The sequence below is a fragment of the Bos grunniens genome, chromosome 8, assembly GCF_055505025.1.
Source record: "Bos grunniens cultivar Pamir isolate PY7600 chromosome 8, Bosgru_T2T1.0, whole genome shotgun sequence".
Taxonomy (NCBI): domain Eukaryota; kingdom Metazoa; phylum Chordata; class Mammalia; order Artiodactyla; family Bovidae; genus Bos; species Bos grunniens.
In genome coordinates this window covers 101878267-101895893 of record NC_141172.1, presented here as the reverse complement: position 1 = coordinate 101895893, position 17627 = coordinate 101878267, and the positions used below count along the sequence as shown (strand labels likewise).

At 44.9% G+C, this 17627-nt stretch overlaps 2 protein-coding genes across 6 annotated transcripts in view; both read left to right on the top strand.

Moving 5' to 3' along the window:
* The first annotated feature begins 4054 nt into the window (after positions 1-4054).
* On the top strand, positions 4055-6592 carry LOC147367821 (uncharacterized). Its single transcript, XM_086414543.1, has 3 exons — positions 4055-4486; positions 4931-5092; positions 5410-6592. Exons 1-3 carry the CDS (start codon positions 4282-4284, stop codon positions 5832-5834), a joined length of 792 nt encoding a protein of 263 aa, XP_086270669.1. The 5' UTR covers positions 4055-4281; the 3' UTR covers positions 5835-6592.
* A 5942-nt stretch (positions 6593-12534) lies between these two features.
* The window catches only part of ZFP37 (ZFP37 zinc finger protein), an 84261-nt gene continuing 79168 nt past the window's right edge, over positions 12535-17627 (top strand). For 2 of the 5 annotated variants that reach the window (XR_015132142.1, XM_086316001.1), the window contains exon 1: positions 12763-12999. Coding sequence is in view for 4 of the 5 variants with exons in the window: in XM_086316001.1 (XP_086172127.1) it covers positions 12868-12999 (132 nt within the window). In the remaining variant the exon portion in view is untranslated. Of the gene's footprint in view, positions 13000-17627 lie in introns of all 5 variants that reach the window. The other 3 variants (XM_086315999.1, XM_086316000.1, XM_086316002.1) reach the window with 3 other exon arrangements.

Genomic DNA, 17627 nt, shown 5'->3' with positions numbered 1-17627 from the left:
TGGAAGAAGTCCTCTATTATATGTTCCTTTCAGAAAACCAAACCATTAATTCCAACAAACACTGCTTCCAATTAGTCCATCTGAAAACAGCACCTCAATGAAAACTGGCTGGAATTAGTCAACAGAAAATGCATAATCTTCCATTTTGTTGTTTTAGTCGCTCAATCATGCCCAACTCTTTGAGACCCCAGGGACTGAAGCTGCCAGGCTCCTCTGTCCATGGGATTTCCCAAGTAAGAATACTGTAGTGGGTTGTCATTTCCTTCTCCAATGGGATCTTCCCAATCCAGTGATCTAACGCCCATCTCCTGTATTGGCAGGTGGATTGTTTACTACTGAGCCACCCAGGAAGGCCAATCATCCATTAGGATAATGCAAGACTGCATGTTGCTTTGATGACCAGGCAAAAACTGTTATAGCTTGGCTTGGAAGTTCTGATTCATTGGCCATATTCACCAGACATTGCACATTTATTTTGGTCATTACAAAATTCTCCTATTGGAAAAAACTTCAATTCCCTGGAAAACTGTAAAGGGCACCCAGAATAGTTCTTTGTTCAGAAAGATAAAACGTTTTGGGAAAATGAAATTATGAAGTTACCTGAAAAATGATAGAAGGCAGTGGAACAAAACAGCAAATACCGTGTTCAATAAAGTTGTGGATAAAAATGAAAAAAGTGTCTTTTTTTTTTTTTTTCCAAAGCCGAAGGAACTTTTTGGTCAACCCAATACTTGGTAGAATTTGAAAGAGAAATGTGGGAATTCCCTGGCATTCCAGTAGTTAGGACTCTAGGCTTACACTGCATGGGGCCAGGGTTCCATCCCTGATCTAGGAAATGAGATCTCATATGCCAAGCAGCATGGCCCCCCCAAAAAAACTTAAGAAAGGCAAAGTTGTATTCTCCTTGAGGTCACTCATCTCACATGGCCCAAGATACCTAGTCAGGGAGCCTCCCAACAGGAAATGTAGTGGCCAGGATAAAACTTTGCTATCTTCACATTAGCACAGACTAGATGGTCTTTTTTCTACCTAGAAATGCTCTGAGTAGGGACAATTAAAAAAAAAAAATGCCTGATGTTCCAACATGACTGCCTTAGAGAAAGTGATCAGGACTATTTTCTTCGGAAAGAGTTTCTGGTGCTCATGACAGGTGGTTGAGCTGAAGCAAAGGAGCTACCAGTAACGGCAAAGAGGCCCAATGTTGTGGATACCAAGTAAATCAAACGTTGGAGGACAGGAGATTCCAGAATGAGTGATGGGAAAATAATCCAATTATCTTCCTTTAAGAAGTATAAATTCATGGTAAATAAAGAGAAGTCATCCATACTAGCTATACTTGCTATTGTTCTGGATTCCCTGAAGCTACACTACCTGACCTCTTTCGAGTTCTGAACCCAGAGGGGTCCTATGAACGCAAGCGCCCCATTAGCAGTTGGCAGAGACAGTAGCCAGGTAAGGGTGGTAAGATTGTAGTACAAGTTCCAATGTGACAGCGTGTCATCCCCATACCACCAACCTATTTCTGACACCAGTTTGGTGTCTCACAATCCTGACACTTTGTCCTCAGAGAAAACTTCAGATTGCACAGGTTCAGGGCTCCGTGTTACAAGACAGCCCCTCCCCCACTTCAGATGCAATCACAGCTCCAGGTTCTCAGCTGTGCTCCTGGTGCACCCTCTAGAGTGCAGAGGTTCCGAGGACCCTTCTTAGGTTCAATGAATTTGCTTACAGAACTCAGAGAAATGTTTTACTGATTAGATTATCATTTTATAATAAAAGGCAGTAACTCAGGGACAGCCAGATGGAAGATGTGCCTCAAGCAAGGTGAGGGGAAAGGACATGAGCTTCCCTGTCCTCCCCGAATCCCCACCTGTTCACCAACCTGGACGCTTTCCAAACCAGTCCTTTTGGGTTTTTACAGAAGCTTCATTACAGAGTCCTGATTAACTCATTAGACACTGGTGATGGGTTCAACCTCCAGCTCCTCTCTCCTCCCTCTAACCTGGGGTTCTGAAAAGATCAGGCAGCCCCTATTCTTTGGTCACTGGGATGCTTATAAAGGTCACCTCATTAACATAACAAAGCCCATTTATTCCTTTCACACTTAAGAAATTCCAGTGGCTTTAGTAGCTGTGCCAGCAACCAGGAGAAATACCAAATACATCTTTCTTACTATAAATCACAACATTCAGGTCACAGGATAGCACCTTTCCTGAGTGCAGATCAGCCCTTAATCATTATACTGGTTTTATCTAAGGTCTCTAGAGATCGAAATTCCCTGCCCACTGAAGGCAAGGCTTTGGTGTACAGGAAATTTGTATATTTTGAGCAAAATTATAAGGAATACAGACTCCCCCGTGTGAACCTATTTGGGGAGCTACACTGGATTTGAAAACTTCAGGAAGTCTACATGTACCAGGCCAATCAGCATGATTACAGTTGAAGGATTTATTTTCAAAGATGAGATCTAAACAACCTCACAGTGACCCCAGAATGATTGGAGATCAGGGCCTTCCATGCGCTTGAGCACTTGGAATTAATTCTCACCCTCACAACATGTACACTTTCCAGGAATATGTGGCAATCTATATCAATATGTGCCCAAAAAACTAGTGTGAAAATAGTGAGCTACATCTCAAGCCTGAGAAGAGGTAAGGACTCTGTCAGCCCCAACAGCCACAGAACATTCTTTTCTTTTTAAAAACTTTTTGGCTTACATTGGAGTATAGTTGATGAATAATGTTGTTAGTTTCAGCTGTATAGCAGAGTGAACATTCTCATTAATGTGACTCAGCTCTTTACTCTGAGGCCTGGGTACCTTGAGTCTATTAAAAATAGATTCTGATTGGCTTCTAGTTTTATCAGCCATCAGCAGCAACAATCTGACCTAGAGGTCCCATAGACCTGGTGAAGGCTGTTTTTATAGAAGAGTAGCTATATGCAAAAGACAATTCGGTCTCCTCCATATGCTGCCTCCTGCTCATTCACAGAAATTATTCCACCTACAAGTACACTGTTTGCAATTAGAGACAGTGAATATATCCATCACTTGCTTCAAATTATTCATGAACCAGTGCTCTCAAAGCTGTGTCCCAGGTTATTTTTGTCACTCACCTATTATGTCTTTTTGTACCTTCTGATCCCAGTTGAAAAATATGTCCATATCCAGACGAAGAAACAAGAGTGAGAAAAATAAGAAAAATTAAATTCAAAACTTGATATGATGCTGAGAGCAGAGGTCTGACCTATGTTGTTGTTGTTGTTGTTTTTAACAATTTGGAGCTTAAATATGCCTTTTCAGCTGTAGTCTCTGGTGGCGTTCATGTCAGGACAGCATACCTGAGTAGGGGCCAAAGAGAATGCAAGTAAAACAAACCATAAAGGTTTTCTAGTCCTTTATGTCGGAGAAGGCAATGGCACCCCACTCCAGTACTCTTGCCTGGCAAACCGCATGGACGGAGGAGCCTGGTAGGCTGCAGTCCATGGGGTCGCTAAGAGTCGGACATGACTGAGCGACTTCACTTTCACTTTTCACTTTCATGCATTGGAGAACGAAATGGCAACCCACTCCAGTGTTCTTGCCTAGAGAATCCCAGGGACAAGGGAGCCTGGTGGGCTGCAGTCCATGGGGTCGCACAGAGTCGGAAACGACTGAAGCGACTTAGCAGCAGCTGTCCTTTATATCAACACCTTGCTGACCCCTGGCATAGAGTGACCCATGCTGACAGACATACAGATATACAAAATTGTTGAAAACAAATAGATAAAAAACAGCATGAAACAAATAAGACAAAATTGCCCTTTCACGGGTCTCCCTACAGTCCAGTAGTTAAGACTTCACCTTCCAATGAAGGAAGTGCACATTGGATCCCTGATGGGGAGCTAAGTTCCCATTTGCCTTGCAGCCAAAAAGAAAAAGAAAAAAAAAAACAAAAACAAAAAAACAACAAAGCAATATTTTAACAAATTCAATACAGACTAAAACTTGTCCTCATCAAAAAAACTTAAATTTTTTAAAAATTGTCCTTCTCAGACGTTAATATATAGCAGAGACTTGAAATGCTCTGAAATTAACAGTTACAATGTCCTCAGACCGAGAAAGTCAGTGGGATATACCAAAGAGTGTTAACCTCATCATGCAAATGCCCTTGGGTGTGTGATCCTCCTGAGGACCAATCTGTGACTCCCCAGGGGGCTGTCCGGAAGCTAGACAAGGCCACACCCTCTGCTCACCTGGTCATTCGCTGGTCCACTTCTGAGGCATCCAGACGTGTGCTGCTGATGGGAGACAAGGACACAATGAAAGGGGCTGCAAGGGGCAGAAGGCCTGGCCAGCAGAAACAAGGTGTCTCCCACAGGGAAAATGGGAGGATTTCCTCCAAGGAAAACCTGTCTGTAAAAGAGAAGGGAGGAGATCGACAGCCCTCAGAAAGACAGAGAGAAAAACGAAGCATGGAGACACAAGAGGGCTCTCAGGGCAAAGCAGGTAAGATGCCAGATTCTTTTTTGCAGACATCTGTTTTGAGTGATTCTGGAGAGAATTTGGGAGACAGTAGGGACTGGGCTGTGGGACAGAGGAACAGGTCCCAGATGTGACCCTGACACCTCTGAAAGGGCGGGGGGCGGGGGTGGAAACCCAGGATGAAGTCCTGATCCCCTGTGATCATGGGCTCTACCAGCTATGCCATCTTTGAGGTCTGAACTTGAGAGAGGGTTTCCTGGGGCATGCCTGCCAGGCAGCTCAGAAACTACTCTGTCCAGGTGAGATGCTCATGGAGGGAGAGGGGGGCTGAAGGAAACCAGAGTTTGGGGGAGGGGATGGCAAGGAGGTGGAGGAGCAGTGGGACTTGGAACCTTCTCTAATCCACTCTCCCCAGATTCCAGAGGTAGGTCAGGGAACACTCACTCCTGTCCTCCTCTCCACCCACAGAGGTCACCAGGCACAAGCGATGCAGAAGCCGGGATGGCTCCCCTGAGAGTCACAAGAGAAACAGCCATGGAGAAGAGAAGGTGAGGGGAAGACCACCCCCAGCCCAGTGGAGAACTAAGGAGCATCCAAACTCCTGCAGAGCAGGACTTTACTACAGAGCAGGTAGGTTTCTGGGCTGGGCTTGGTAGAGGTGGGGATGTGGGCAAAGGTGCTGAGGGGCAAACTGAACCCCAGAGGGCAGAGAAAGCCTCTAACCCTGGTGAGATGCCCATGAAGTGGGAACAGGCTGAGAGGAAGGTGCCCAGGACTTGGCCTGGGTTGCCAGCAGATGTTGGAAGAGGCCAACAGAGTCAGGTATGGTGCGGTGTGAGGCCTGGGGTGGAGGTGTTGGGACAGGCAAGGGGCGGTTGTGCATTTGATGAGAAATTTCAGGGGCAGCGCACATCACAGGAACCTCTCCTGTTCTGTCTCCCTCCTAGGTTCTGCCCATACTTCCGGGCGTCTCCAGGACAGGGGGCCCCGGTTCCGATCGCCAGTGTGGGCCCGGGGCCAGAGACACTGCCAGTACAACCCGGAGTCCAGGCCCGCCTCGCCCAAGCGCCCTCGCAGAAGCCAGTCACCTGAAGCCGCCGCGCCCCTGGAGGCGCTCACGTCCAAGCTCTCCAACCAGATGGGAGCCCTTGAAGTGGTCCTGGATGAGTTGCGGGCCCCGGGGGGCGCCTTCCTACCTGTGCCCACCGACCGCACGGAGCCCACGGCCTCGCAGCGCGCCTGGCTCACCTGGCAGCTGACGCACGCGGGCGCCGCCCTGCACTGGGCGCTGACGGCGCTGGATTCCCTGTTCGCCGCGCACCACCGACCTCCGGGCCCGCAGGTCTACCCGCCCTGGGCGCCTGGGTCTTAGGGGCGCTCCCCGCCATTCCTCAAGCAGTGCAAGGCTCCTGGGAGGCATTTTGTACCCCGAGGCGACGAGTTTTCCCTGCAGAAGACAGAAATCCTCCTGTCTCGGGAAAGGTGTTCAGCGAATGGATTTCAGCTCCTGCTGCATCCCCAGCTCAGGGAGATGTGTCACCGTGTCCAGAAGTCAGTCTGCAGGATGTGCATTTAGAAGACAACACTCTTTAATCCCGCTGTTCAGACTGCATCCCCTAGTGATGTGATTTGTGCCTTTTCATCCCTCCATATTATCCTGTTTTATTGAAAAAATGAAATGAGAGAGAGAGAGGAACACAGAGAGGGAAAGGAGGACGTAGAGGAGGAAGAAGACTTACAGGCAGCTAGATGTCGAGATTGAGGTAGAGATTGATGTAGAGATAGATGTGAAGATTGGTGTAGAGATAGATGTAGAGATTGATGTAGAGGTAGATGTTGAGATTGATGTAGAGGTAGATGTCGAGATTGATGTAGAGATAGAGGTAGAAATAGGTAGATTCCTAGGGGTGGGTTCCACTGCAAAGAACAATTGTTTTTTTGGGGGGGGGGTTTTACCAGAGATTGGGTTTCTTCAAGGTTATGCTTAGAAATCTACCTTGAACAACTCTGTATCAAATGAACTATCTGGGTTATATGATGAACTTTGTAGATTTTTGGTGTTGATATTAAAATTCCATTTTTACTTATGGACTACAATGTTCTACATGTACTGCAATAAATAATTTACTATTACAATCCTTTGTCTGTGTATTTATGAGTGTCCTTGCAGGTGTTCTTGTAGGGTGTGGAACCTTTCATTAGCCTTCCTTTTCATATTCCCTTTATTCACTGTATCAACTTTAAAGAGATTTTACTTAGAATGCTAGATTCCACAGCAAGGTAAGTGCACACATCAAGAAAATGTTCACAAATGTATATGAACCTTTGTTATCAACACTTCAGTTAAGACATGCAGTATTTCTGTCATGCCTTTGCAATCTTTACACCGACCAATATGAAAACTTGAAGTCATGTCTTTTTAAAAAGCAGTTCCTTTTGACACTGTATTGAACTTTGTGTCTCACTGATTGGATGCACCCTGTGTGTGTGTGTGTGTGTGTGTATGTATGTGCGCACGCGCGCATGCGCGATAAGTTACTTCAGTTGTGTCCGAGTCTTCGCCACGCTATGAACTGTAGCCCACCAGATTCCTCTGTCCATGGGATCCTCCAAGCAAGAATGCTGGAGTGGGTTGCTATGTCTTCCTTCAGCGTATCTTCCTGACCCAGGGATCGAACCCGCGGCTCCTAAATTGCAGGCGGTTTCTTTGCCGCTGAGCCCCTGGGAAGCCCCGGATGTATTGTGCCTATCCATAAAGTTTTCCCTTTGCACTGCACCACACTTCCTGAGTCTCACTTCATCACGTACTCTTCATAATACAGAATGATAAACATGGATGATGAGGGATGGGCTGCATGGCAAGACCCTGGCAATGAGAACCATGAGAGTCAGTGTCCTTAAACTGAAAATATGAAGGCATCTTCTCCAAGGAAACCTGTCCCTTCAAGAGAATGAAGAAGGATAAAGACCCAATCAAGGATGGAGCCAAAGAGGTTTTTGAGACCTGGGAGGACTCTTGAGGAGATGAGGAAGGTTCCACAGATTCTTCTTTGTGAAGATCACGGTTGGGAGGCGGCAGTAAGCTTTGCATATGCTATTCATCAATCTGAAAAGCTAAGTAAACTGTTGTTTATTCTTCAAATATCAACTGACATATCCTTTCTTCTGGGTAATTTATAATAATTCTAAGACTAGATTCCATGCTTTCATGGTACCATGTATCATTTTTGAAGCACTTATCATAGTCCTAATTTTAATTCTGTGTGTTCATTTGAATAATACTCATCTCCTCCTGTGAATCCTAAGCTCTCTAAATGGGACCCATGGTTAAGGACTTTTCCCGTTTTGTATTCACACTACCTGGCATTGTTCCTGGCACATAACAGATGTGCAATAGATATTTCTAGGTAGGAAATGAATTACCGAATGCACGAACGAGAGAACACTGATATGTGGGGTCACACCGTTCTCTTTATTTTTGTAAATAAGCCTTGGAGAAGGCCCATTGTGGGACATTTCCTAGAGACAATTGTAAGAAAGTCTATACAGTCAAGAGCCAAACTACAGGCTAATGGAGGGAACAGAGTTTCTAACTCAAGTACCTAAGATTGTATAGATGATAGAGTCTGATGATACGAGAGGAGGTAATAGAGATTATCTGAAGCAGAGACAATTTCCTGGGGTTTCTTTGACTTGAAAATTTGGCAACCCACTCCAGTGTTCTTGCCTGGAGAATCCAGGGGGGACGGGGAAGCCTGGTGGGCTTCCATCTATGGGGTCGCACAGAGTCGGACGCGACTGAAGTGACTTAGCAGCAGCAGCAGCAGCATACTTAGTTGAAAGTGTCTAAACATTTACCAAAACTCACGTGTAAGTATTTAATTCACACACTAATAATATTTACATAGTTGATTCACATTTAACATTGACTCTTTTGGACTCTCCTGGTGGTCCCATGGATAAGACTCTGTGCCAAGGTCCAGCCCCGGCTGATCCAGGGTATTCGAAGGAGAGACGGTCTAGGTGACTATTTATATGCTAATTAGAGATATAAAGAGTAATAGAATGAGGATAGCTCAGTAGGAAAATTCAGTGGAGAAAAGAGGCTGAGTAGCTTGGTTTACGCAGGAGACCAATAAAACTTCAAGACAAGAAGTTTGCACCACTTACGTAGGCCGCAGGCGCCCTCTCGAATAGCGGAAGGTGCCCCACCCTAGACACCTTCTTGAGTGGGTCTTAGAAGCCCAGGCATAATTAGTAAGCGTGGTGGGTTCTGCGCTCCAGATGGAGACTCAGCTGGAAGTTAAAGGGAAGAATGACATGGGGAGACCAAGCGTTGGTGAGCAAGGCCCGTAGCTTTATTTTCAACAGGGGTTTTTATACCCTAAGTTACACATAGAGGATAACAGGGGATGCAAAGTCAGCAGTTTTTGATCCTTATCAAAAACCAGGGTTTCTTTCCTGCAAATTTATCGTATACAAATGGTTTAGGTGATTTATATCATCTTCTGGCCAGAAGGCCTACTAACATTTTATGACTCTTGACAAGGACTTATCAACAAAGACTTATTTTCTCTAAGAGTAATTATTTTAAGGTTTGGCGCCATCTTCCAAAGATAAAATTGCATTCCTATAGGGCGGATGTGTAATGGGCTTACAACAAAGGAAAGAATTTATTACCTTAAGGGTCTAAAGTTACTAACACCAAGGCCACTACTTATTTTTTCTACATACCAACTATTAATTAATACATATTCAAGGATACAATTCAGGGGATGTGAAAACTTGGCAACAAGCATTGGCTCATCAATGAAATCCTTTACTAGTTTATTCTGACAGTTTCTAACTCTCTGAGAGGCTCTAAGCTATTTGAATATCTTAAGCTTCCTGTGCCTCTCGAGGCTGGGAGACTGTAAACAATCGTATGCATAGCTGTAGGAGTCCGGGTAAACTTGTCAGGCGAGTTAGAGAGCCATCTGAGGGGTTTGGATTTAAACACTCCTAATTGCCCAGGAACTTTATTAATTGGAGCTGTAAGTTAACTCTTTGACAGAGAGAGAGAGATGGTGGTGGGGGACAGCCCCCAGTAAAGTCAGAGGTGAGAGCACAAAGCAATAAAGTAGGCCGACTCTGGTTTTTGGGGGGGTAGATGCTCGAGAATATCCGGGGGGACTCCTGAGGCTCGATCCCGCCTTTGCGTATGCCGAGCCTCCTTCCTCATGACCTTTGTCACGAGTGGAATGCCTCACCGGCTCCCGGCAACTCTGTGCTTCTACTGTGGGGCGCATGCACTCAATCCCTGGTTGGGGAACTAAAATCCAGCATGCCACTAACATAGCCCCTGCCCCTCCCCAAAAATCCACTCTTTTACTGTTTATCCTGAACTAGGAAACTGACTGACTCTTCCATGTAGAGAAAGGATGGAACTTCTTGGGTAAATTGAAATGTTCCTGGTCCCCATTCCACGATCTATTCTTACCAAACTCCTTCATTCTTCATTTCTCTCCTCTCTTCTTTGCTTCCCTTCCTCCTCTTCAGTGCAGAGAATATCCATACCCTGCCTTGCCTATACTTTTCCACCCAGTTCTGTCTCTGAATATTGCCTCCCTGCAAGGGCTCTATGAGGATAATTAGACAATTACTCAGAATCAAGGGCTTTCAGAGTTGTTACAGTTGAGAACAGCCTTTTGTTTAGAGATATGTTGGAATTTGTTTGTATTTGTGAGGAAACACTAACGTTCAAGCAAAGCCTGGAGAAACTGACCTGCCTGTCTCCTTTTATAACTAGCTGGGAGGAGACAGAAAGCAGAGAGCTTTTTTTTTTAAAACATAATTAGTGGACCCCTTAGGATTGTGCTCTAGGGACAAAGTCAGGACTTTATCTGAGGAGTGAAAGTTGCTCAGTCATGTCTGACTCTTTGCAACCCCACGGACTATACAGTCTATGGAATTCTCCAGGCCAGAATACCAGAGTGGGTAGCCTTTTCCTTCTTCAGGGGATCTTTCCAACCGAAGGATCGAACCCAGGTCTCCTGCATTGCAGGCGGATTCTTTACCAGCTGAGGGGCAGGAATTGCCATACTCAGATGGTGAGGCTCAAAGATGCTCTATCTGGGACACAAAGGGAGGGGCTGTGTTTCCAGTAGATGAAGAGGAATCTCAGTTACTATTTACCCTTCAATTTTTGCCGAATCTTTAGTTTTCTACTGCTGCAGACCAAATGATCACTAACTTTATTGGATTAAAACAACACAAATTTATCATCTGAGTTTCAGCAAGTCAGAAGTCTGAGCATGGTATGGCTGGGTTCCCATCAAGGGCACACAAAGTTGAGATTCAGGTATTGGGTGATTGTGTCCTAATCTCAGGCTCCACTAGAGAAATACATGCTTCCAGGCTCCCTCAGGTTTTTGGCAGAAATCATTTACTCTGCAGTCGTAGGAGTCGTAGCAAGGAATAACTCCTTGCTAGTTATTGTTGTGCTCAGTCATGTCTGACTCTTTGTGAGCTTATGGACTGTAGCCCACCAGGCTCCTCTGTCCATGGAGTTTTCCAGGTAAGAATACTGGAGTGGGTTGCCTTTTCCCACTGTCGTGCTAGTAGTAGCCACATCAGTTCTCAGATGTGGCTTTTAGGTCTTTATTATGTAGCTCCATCCACAGACCTTATCATATTTGGAATTTCTGACTATTAGAAGGGTCCATCCACTTTTAAGGGTTCAGTCGATTAAATTAGGCCTACCACGATTATCTCCATTTTTTGTCAACTGTTCATGGGGTTCTCTTCCAATATTCATTGGAAGGATTGATGCTGAAGGTGAAACTCCAATACTTTGGCTACCTGATGTGAAGAACTGACTCGCTGGAAAAGACCCTGATGCTGGGAAAGATTGAAGGCAGGAGTAGAAGACAGAGGCTAAAATGTTGGATGGCATCACTAACTCAATGAACATGAGTTTGAGCAAGCTCTGGAAGTTGATAATGGACAGGGAAGCCTGGTGTGCTGCAGTCCATGGAGTCACAAAGAGTTGGACACAACTGAACAACTGAATTGAAAAGTCAACTGATTTGGGATCTAATCATGGGAGTATTATTCCCTCCAATTATCTCCATTTTTATCAACTTAAAGTCAACTGATTTGGGATCTAATCATGGGAGTAATATTCTATGCAACCATAGGTTCCTCCTGCACTGAAAGTTAGGGGTTCTCACAAAGGGATAACACTAGGGAGCAGAGATATGGGACCCATGCTAGAATTCTAGGCATCATAATATTTACAACATAATTTGCTCTTAAGTTGATGTCAGAAGACTAGGAAGGCATTGCTGGGACTGGGGACATCCCCTTCTTTCCCTCAAAGGAAAGTGACCTCGTTTGAAATAATCCTAACTCCCCTGTCCCAGCACTTTTATACCTTTAAAAATACTCCATTCTGCACAGCTCCTCAGATGGCGTTTCTGTCTGCTAAATGAAATGCTGTCCCATTCATGAATCTCTTAATAAAGTCAATTAGATATTCTAATTTACTCGGTTGGATTTTCTTTTTTTTAAAGCACATGCAAGTGGAAGGTGCAAAACAGGCTATGTTTGACTCTGGAAAAAAGAATAAAATATTTGGGATAATTTTACCAACCCCCTGCCCCATAGTAAATTCCATAAGAGGGTGAATAAAGGCTGTGTCTGAATCTCCATTGTTTACTCATTACCTAGCACACCCAAGCAATCCAATCTGCATACATTATAAAAGCTCAAGGCATAATTGTTAGTGACGTTTGTACATGAAACGGCACAATGAGAAATTATTTCTACTCCAATTGCTTGATTACAATATTGGACTGAAACATCACCATCGAACTCTGGCTCTCACTGAGGAGCGATGTGTTCACTTAATTTGGTGCGTCAGTTTTTCTCATTGCTCTCATACCATAAATGAAATATATTTCCAAGATCGGCGTTCTCTCTCTATAAAACATCTATGGCATCTGCCTGATTGGGCATTTCCTTTTTCTCCCTCCAGTTTCTCTCATTATCCCGGCTCTCTGGAGTCTGCGATAGTCTGCAATTCCTTGTTTCCCCGCAGCTGGCTGCATTGACTGGGAAAAGCAACTCCAAATTCTGTCCTCAAGAATTGAAACCTCTGAGTACCGGGAGTGGGGTGTCACGCACACTGAAGCACTCTGCAAGTAGCACTCTGCGAGCCCGGTTTCTGCCGGCTCGCATCTCACCACCGCCAAATGAGCTAAACAAGCCCGGGAGTGGACCTCCGACCTCCGACCCCTCCCCGACCGCGTCTTCTCCGCTGTACGGCAGAGCCTCAGTCAACATGGCCGCGCCCATAGCCCATACTCAAGGGCACCGCCATTGCAGCTGCCGGACCCGCCGAGGCCGCGCTCCGGGTGGTCGCCATGTCGGCCACCGCCTGCGCCCAGTTCCCGACAAACCCAGCGACCGTGGACCGGAGGAGGAGTGCAGGGACAGCCGAAGAGGCCGAGTGCTTTCCGGAGATGGCTGTGTCGGGGCCCGGGGGCAGCGCTGCGGTGAGCGCGATGATGGGGCGGGGTGGTCTGGTGGTCAGCTGTCGTTTAATCGGGCATCAGTGGCTGGAGGGTTACTGTAGTCTGTGAAATAGGTGATTTGGGAATTGGAATCGATGCTGAAGGGCCTTTTGCACGGGCGGGCGGATGATCTTAGCATCCTCAGGGAGCTAAAGGATAGTGCTAGAGGGCTGTCTGTGCAGTTTAAGGAAATCATTGTTTGAGGGATCTGCGGTGACAGGGGCCTGCGCAGTCAGTGTTTGGAAGGCCGCGGGGATAAGAAATAAGGGCTTTGGGGTGTATCAGAGATTGGGGAGGACTGTAGGGGTCGCAAATGGGAATGTCTACGGGAGTCAGCAATTACAGTCTCTGTGGTTGTTAGAGATGGAATTGTTCCCCTCTGTGTGCAGAGGTGCAGGCAGGTGAGTTAGTAGTTATTGCAGTAGTTAAAGGTAAGAGATGATGATTGGGGTTTACAGGTGAAATAAAAAATCAGAATTAGAATATGCCTGGAGATGAGCCAATAGGACTTACTGATGATATGGAGCAAGAGGGAAAAGAAGAATCAAAATTTACACCTAGGCTTTTTGGAACTGGTAGATTCCATTTCCTGAGAAAGGGTTGTGTTGGAGAAGACCTGATTTGATGGCTTAAAGAAGAGCCAGGGTGGATAAGCCATAGTTCTGTTTGAGCAGTGGCAAGAAGCCCATTACATACATGTTCAAGTAGAGATGTTGAGAAATTGTTAGATATATAAATCTAGAGACTTATAGAGACTTATAGTCTCTAGGAGAGACTTAGACTGAAGAATCCTTATTTGAAAGGGATCAACATAAAGATGGCATTTAAAGTCATAAGATTGAATGAGATCATCTAGGAAGAGATGACAGGGGAGAAAAAAGGGCAAAAACTCAAAGAGTTTTGGGTCAATCTGATGTTTTGAGTTCTGGTGGAGGAGAAGAAGGAGGAGGAGAGGGAGAGGGGAGGAGGAGAAGAAGAATGAGGTAGGCAGTAGGAGGTAACCACTGAGGTAGGAGGAAAACTGTAAATGTGTTGTCAAAAAAGCATCAAGGTTTTCAAAGCAATGGCAGTACTCAGTCCCCAGAGTATGACTACAGAGAATTTGACTTTGGCAAGTTGTAGTTCCATGGTTATTTTGATTGATTAGAGCTCTTAGAGTGGAATGACGGGTAAAATCTGGTGGGAGAGTTAAAGAATGGGAGGTAATGAAATAGAGACAGCAAGTATAGACAACTTTAAGAGTTTTGCTGATAAGGGGAGCAAAGAAATGGATATTGGATGGGACATGAGATTAAGAGAGGATTTTCCTCAGATGAATAATATTGAGACAACTTTGTGTGTCAGTGAGAATGACACAGTAGAAAGGCGTACTAAGTCACTTCAGTCCTGTCCAACTCTTTGTGACACTATGGACTTTAGCCCGCCAGGCTCCTCTGTCCATGGGGATTCTCCAGGCAAGAATACTGGAGTGGCTTGCCATTTCCTCCTCCAGGGGGTCTTCCTGACCCAGGGATCGAACCCAGGTCTCCGTTGCAGGCAAATTGTTTACTGTCTGAGTCACCAGGGAAGCCCTCTCCTGGGAGAAGACTCTTAGAAATTTATTCCTGTATTCCTCTGTGCTTTACATCATGCCCCTTTTCCTTAGCTTATTTTGCTTTGAATTCTTTGCTGTTCTAAATCATAGCTATGAGTACAGCTATATACTGAGCCCTGTGAGTCCTTCTAGTGAATCATTGAACCAGAGTGTTAATGGGTTAAAGCCTGGTGATACTCTAAACAAGATACGGTTTTGAAGGATGAATGAAAAACAGTTAAAAGTGTAATTTACTTCATCTTAAGGCTCTAAGATTGGGGGGAGGTGGGGAAACAACTTCTATTGGGGAACACTGTAAGGGAGCAGAATCCTCAGGTGACAAGTAGGTTTTGGTTGAAGCAAGCAGGCGATGGGGCTTCCCTGGTGGTCCAGTGGCTGTAACTCCATGCTTCCAATGCAGAGGCCCCGGGTTCAATCCTGGTCAGGGAACTAGATCCCACATGCTGCAACTAAGACCTGATGCAGACAAATAAATAAACATTAAATTTTAAAAAGCAAGCAGGTGAAGGAAATAGCTGAAAGGGTGTGTGTAGTGGAGTTTATTGGCAGTGGTTAGGGTTTCTGTAAAGGCTGTGTGAGGGTTCTGTTGGTGTCAGTGATTGGGGATTGATAGTATTTGGGGGTCATATCTTAGGTGGAGATCGATATGTCCCACTGGCATCAATAGTTGAGGAACCTGTGGCACTATGTGATCAGAGTGTTTATGAGGGCAAGTAACTGTGGAGATCTGTTGCTGTTAGTAACTGGAAGGTTTGCTGGGATCAGTCCTTTTGGAATTAGGAAGGACCATGCTGGCTCAGTGATTGGGAAGCCAGTAACAATTAGTGACAGGAGTTATAGGAATCAGTGACTGCAAGTTTGTGAGCTCAGAGATTGGTGACACACACAGATAACTGATTGGTGGTTTATGGCAGTAGGGATGATCTTTAAATGTTAAACAGACATGTTTGAATACGTATTTATTAGCTTCAAAATTCTACAGTAGCTACCTAATAAGAGGAGAACTTTAACATGCTTTATTTAATTCCTTCTCCCCACCCACAACCAATCGTATGCATGCTTATTTTTCTTACATCATACCTCTTGATTTTAGGGATTAAATTTTTTAAAAGTTAATTTATTTATTTTGGCTGCACTGGGTCTTCATGGCTGCTTGAAGGCTTTCTCTAGTTGCAGTGATTAGGGGCTACTCTCGTTTCGGTGCATGGGCTTCTCACTGAGGTGGCTTTTCTTTTTGAGCAACATGGGCTCTAGGGCATGTGAGTTTCAGTAGTTGTGGCTCTCTGACTCCAGAGCGTGGGCTTGGTAGTTGGAGCACATGGGCTTAGTTGTCCTGTGGCATGAATCTTCCTGGATCAGGGATCAATCCTGTGTCCCCTGCATTGGCAGGCAGATTCTTTACCACAGGACCACCAGGGAAGTCCAAGGATATTTTTATAACAATTGCACAAGAAAGTTTGCGGGGGTCCAGCCCCAGCTGATCCAGGGTATTCGAAGGGGAGACGGCGTCGGCGACTATTTATTTATTTATCAAAGATATAAAGAGTAATAGAATGAGGATAGCTCAGTAGGAAAATTCAGTGGAGAAAAGAAGCTGAGTAGCTTGGTTTACGCGGGAGACCAATAAAACTTCAAGACAAGAAGTTTGCACCACTTACGTAGGCCGCAGGCGTCCTTCCGTTCTCCCGAAGGAGAGGAGACACTGAGGCCTCCCCGGTCGGATCTTAGAAGCCCAGGCATAATTAGTAAGCATGGTGGGTTCTGCGCTCCAGATGGAGACTCAGCTGGAAGTTAAAGGGAAGAATGACATGGGGAGACCAAGTGTTGGTGAGCAAGGCCCGTAGCTTTATTTTTAACAGGGGCTTTTATACCCTAAGTTACACATAGAGGATAATAGGGGATGCAAAGTCAGCAGTTTTTGATCCTTATCAAAAACCAGAGTTTCTTTCCTGCAAATTTATTGTATACAAATGGTTTAGGTGATTTACATCATCTTCTGGCCAGAAGGCCTATTAACATTTTATGACTCTTGACAAAGACTTATCAACAAAGACTTATTTTCTCTAAGAGTAATTATTTTAAGGTTTGGCGCCATCTTCCAAAGATAAAATTGCATTCCTATAGGGCGGATGTGCAATGGGTTTACAACAAAGGAAAAAATTGATTACCTTAAGGGTCTAAAGTTACTAACACCAAGGCCACTACTTATTTTTTCTACATACCAACTATATTAATTAATACACATTCAAGGATACAATTCAGGGGATGTGGAAACTTGGCAACAAGCATTGGCTCATCAATGAAATCCTTTACTAGTTTATTCTGACAGTTTCTAACTCTCTGAGAGGCTCTAAGCTATTTGAATATCTTAAGCTTCCTGTGCCTCTCGAGGCTGGGAGACTGTAAACAATCGTATGCATAGCTGTAGGAGTCCGGGTAAACTTGTCAGGCGAGTTAGAGAGCCATCTGAGGGGTTTGGATTTAAACACTCCTAATTGCCCAGGAACTTTATTAATTGGAGCTGTAAGTTAACTCTTTGACAGAGAGAGCGAGATGGTGGTGGGGGACAGCCCCCAGTAAAGTCAGAGGTGAGAGCACAAAGCAATAAAGTAGGCCGACTCTGGTTTTTGGGGGGGTAGATGCTCGAGAATATCCGGGGGGACTCCTGAGGCTCGATCCCGCCTTTGCTTATGCCGAGCCTCCTTCCTCATGACCTTTGTCACGAGTGGAATGCCTCACCGGCTCCCGGCAAAAGTTTATCAAATGACTTGGATGTAACTAAACACTTTACTGGTTTTATTATTCATAGTTCTCTCTTGTATATTATTAGGCCTTTCCCAGTCTCAAAATTATTCTGATCCAATTTTCCTTCTTTTAAAAATTATTCCTCTTCTCTCTCTCCTTTTCCTACCACATTCCCTATACCTCCCTCCCTTCTTCTCTTTATTTTTAAAGTACATAGGTAATATACTTTCCAAATCCTTACAAAAGTAAATATCTTACATTTGCTCCCAAA

Bases quoted from the DNA above. Each gene is read 5' to 3' on its own strand.
- LOC147367821 (XM_086414543.1), top strand. From the start codon at position 4,282: ATGGGAGACAAGGACACAATGAAAGGGGCTGCAAGGGGCAGAAGGCCT. The intron at 4,487-4,930 runs GTAAGATGCCAG...CTCCACCCACAG, and splicing joins GGGCTCTCAGGGCAAAGCAG to AGGTCACCAGGCACAAGCGA. The intron at 5,093-5,409 runs GTAGGTTTCTGG...TCTCCCTCCTAG, and splicing joins AGGACTTTACTACAGAGCAG to GTTCTGCCCATACTTCCGGG.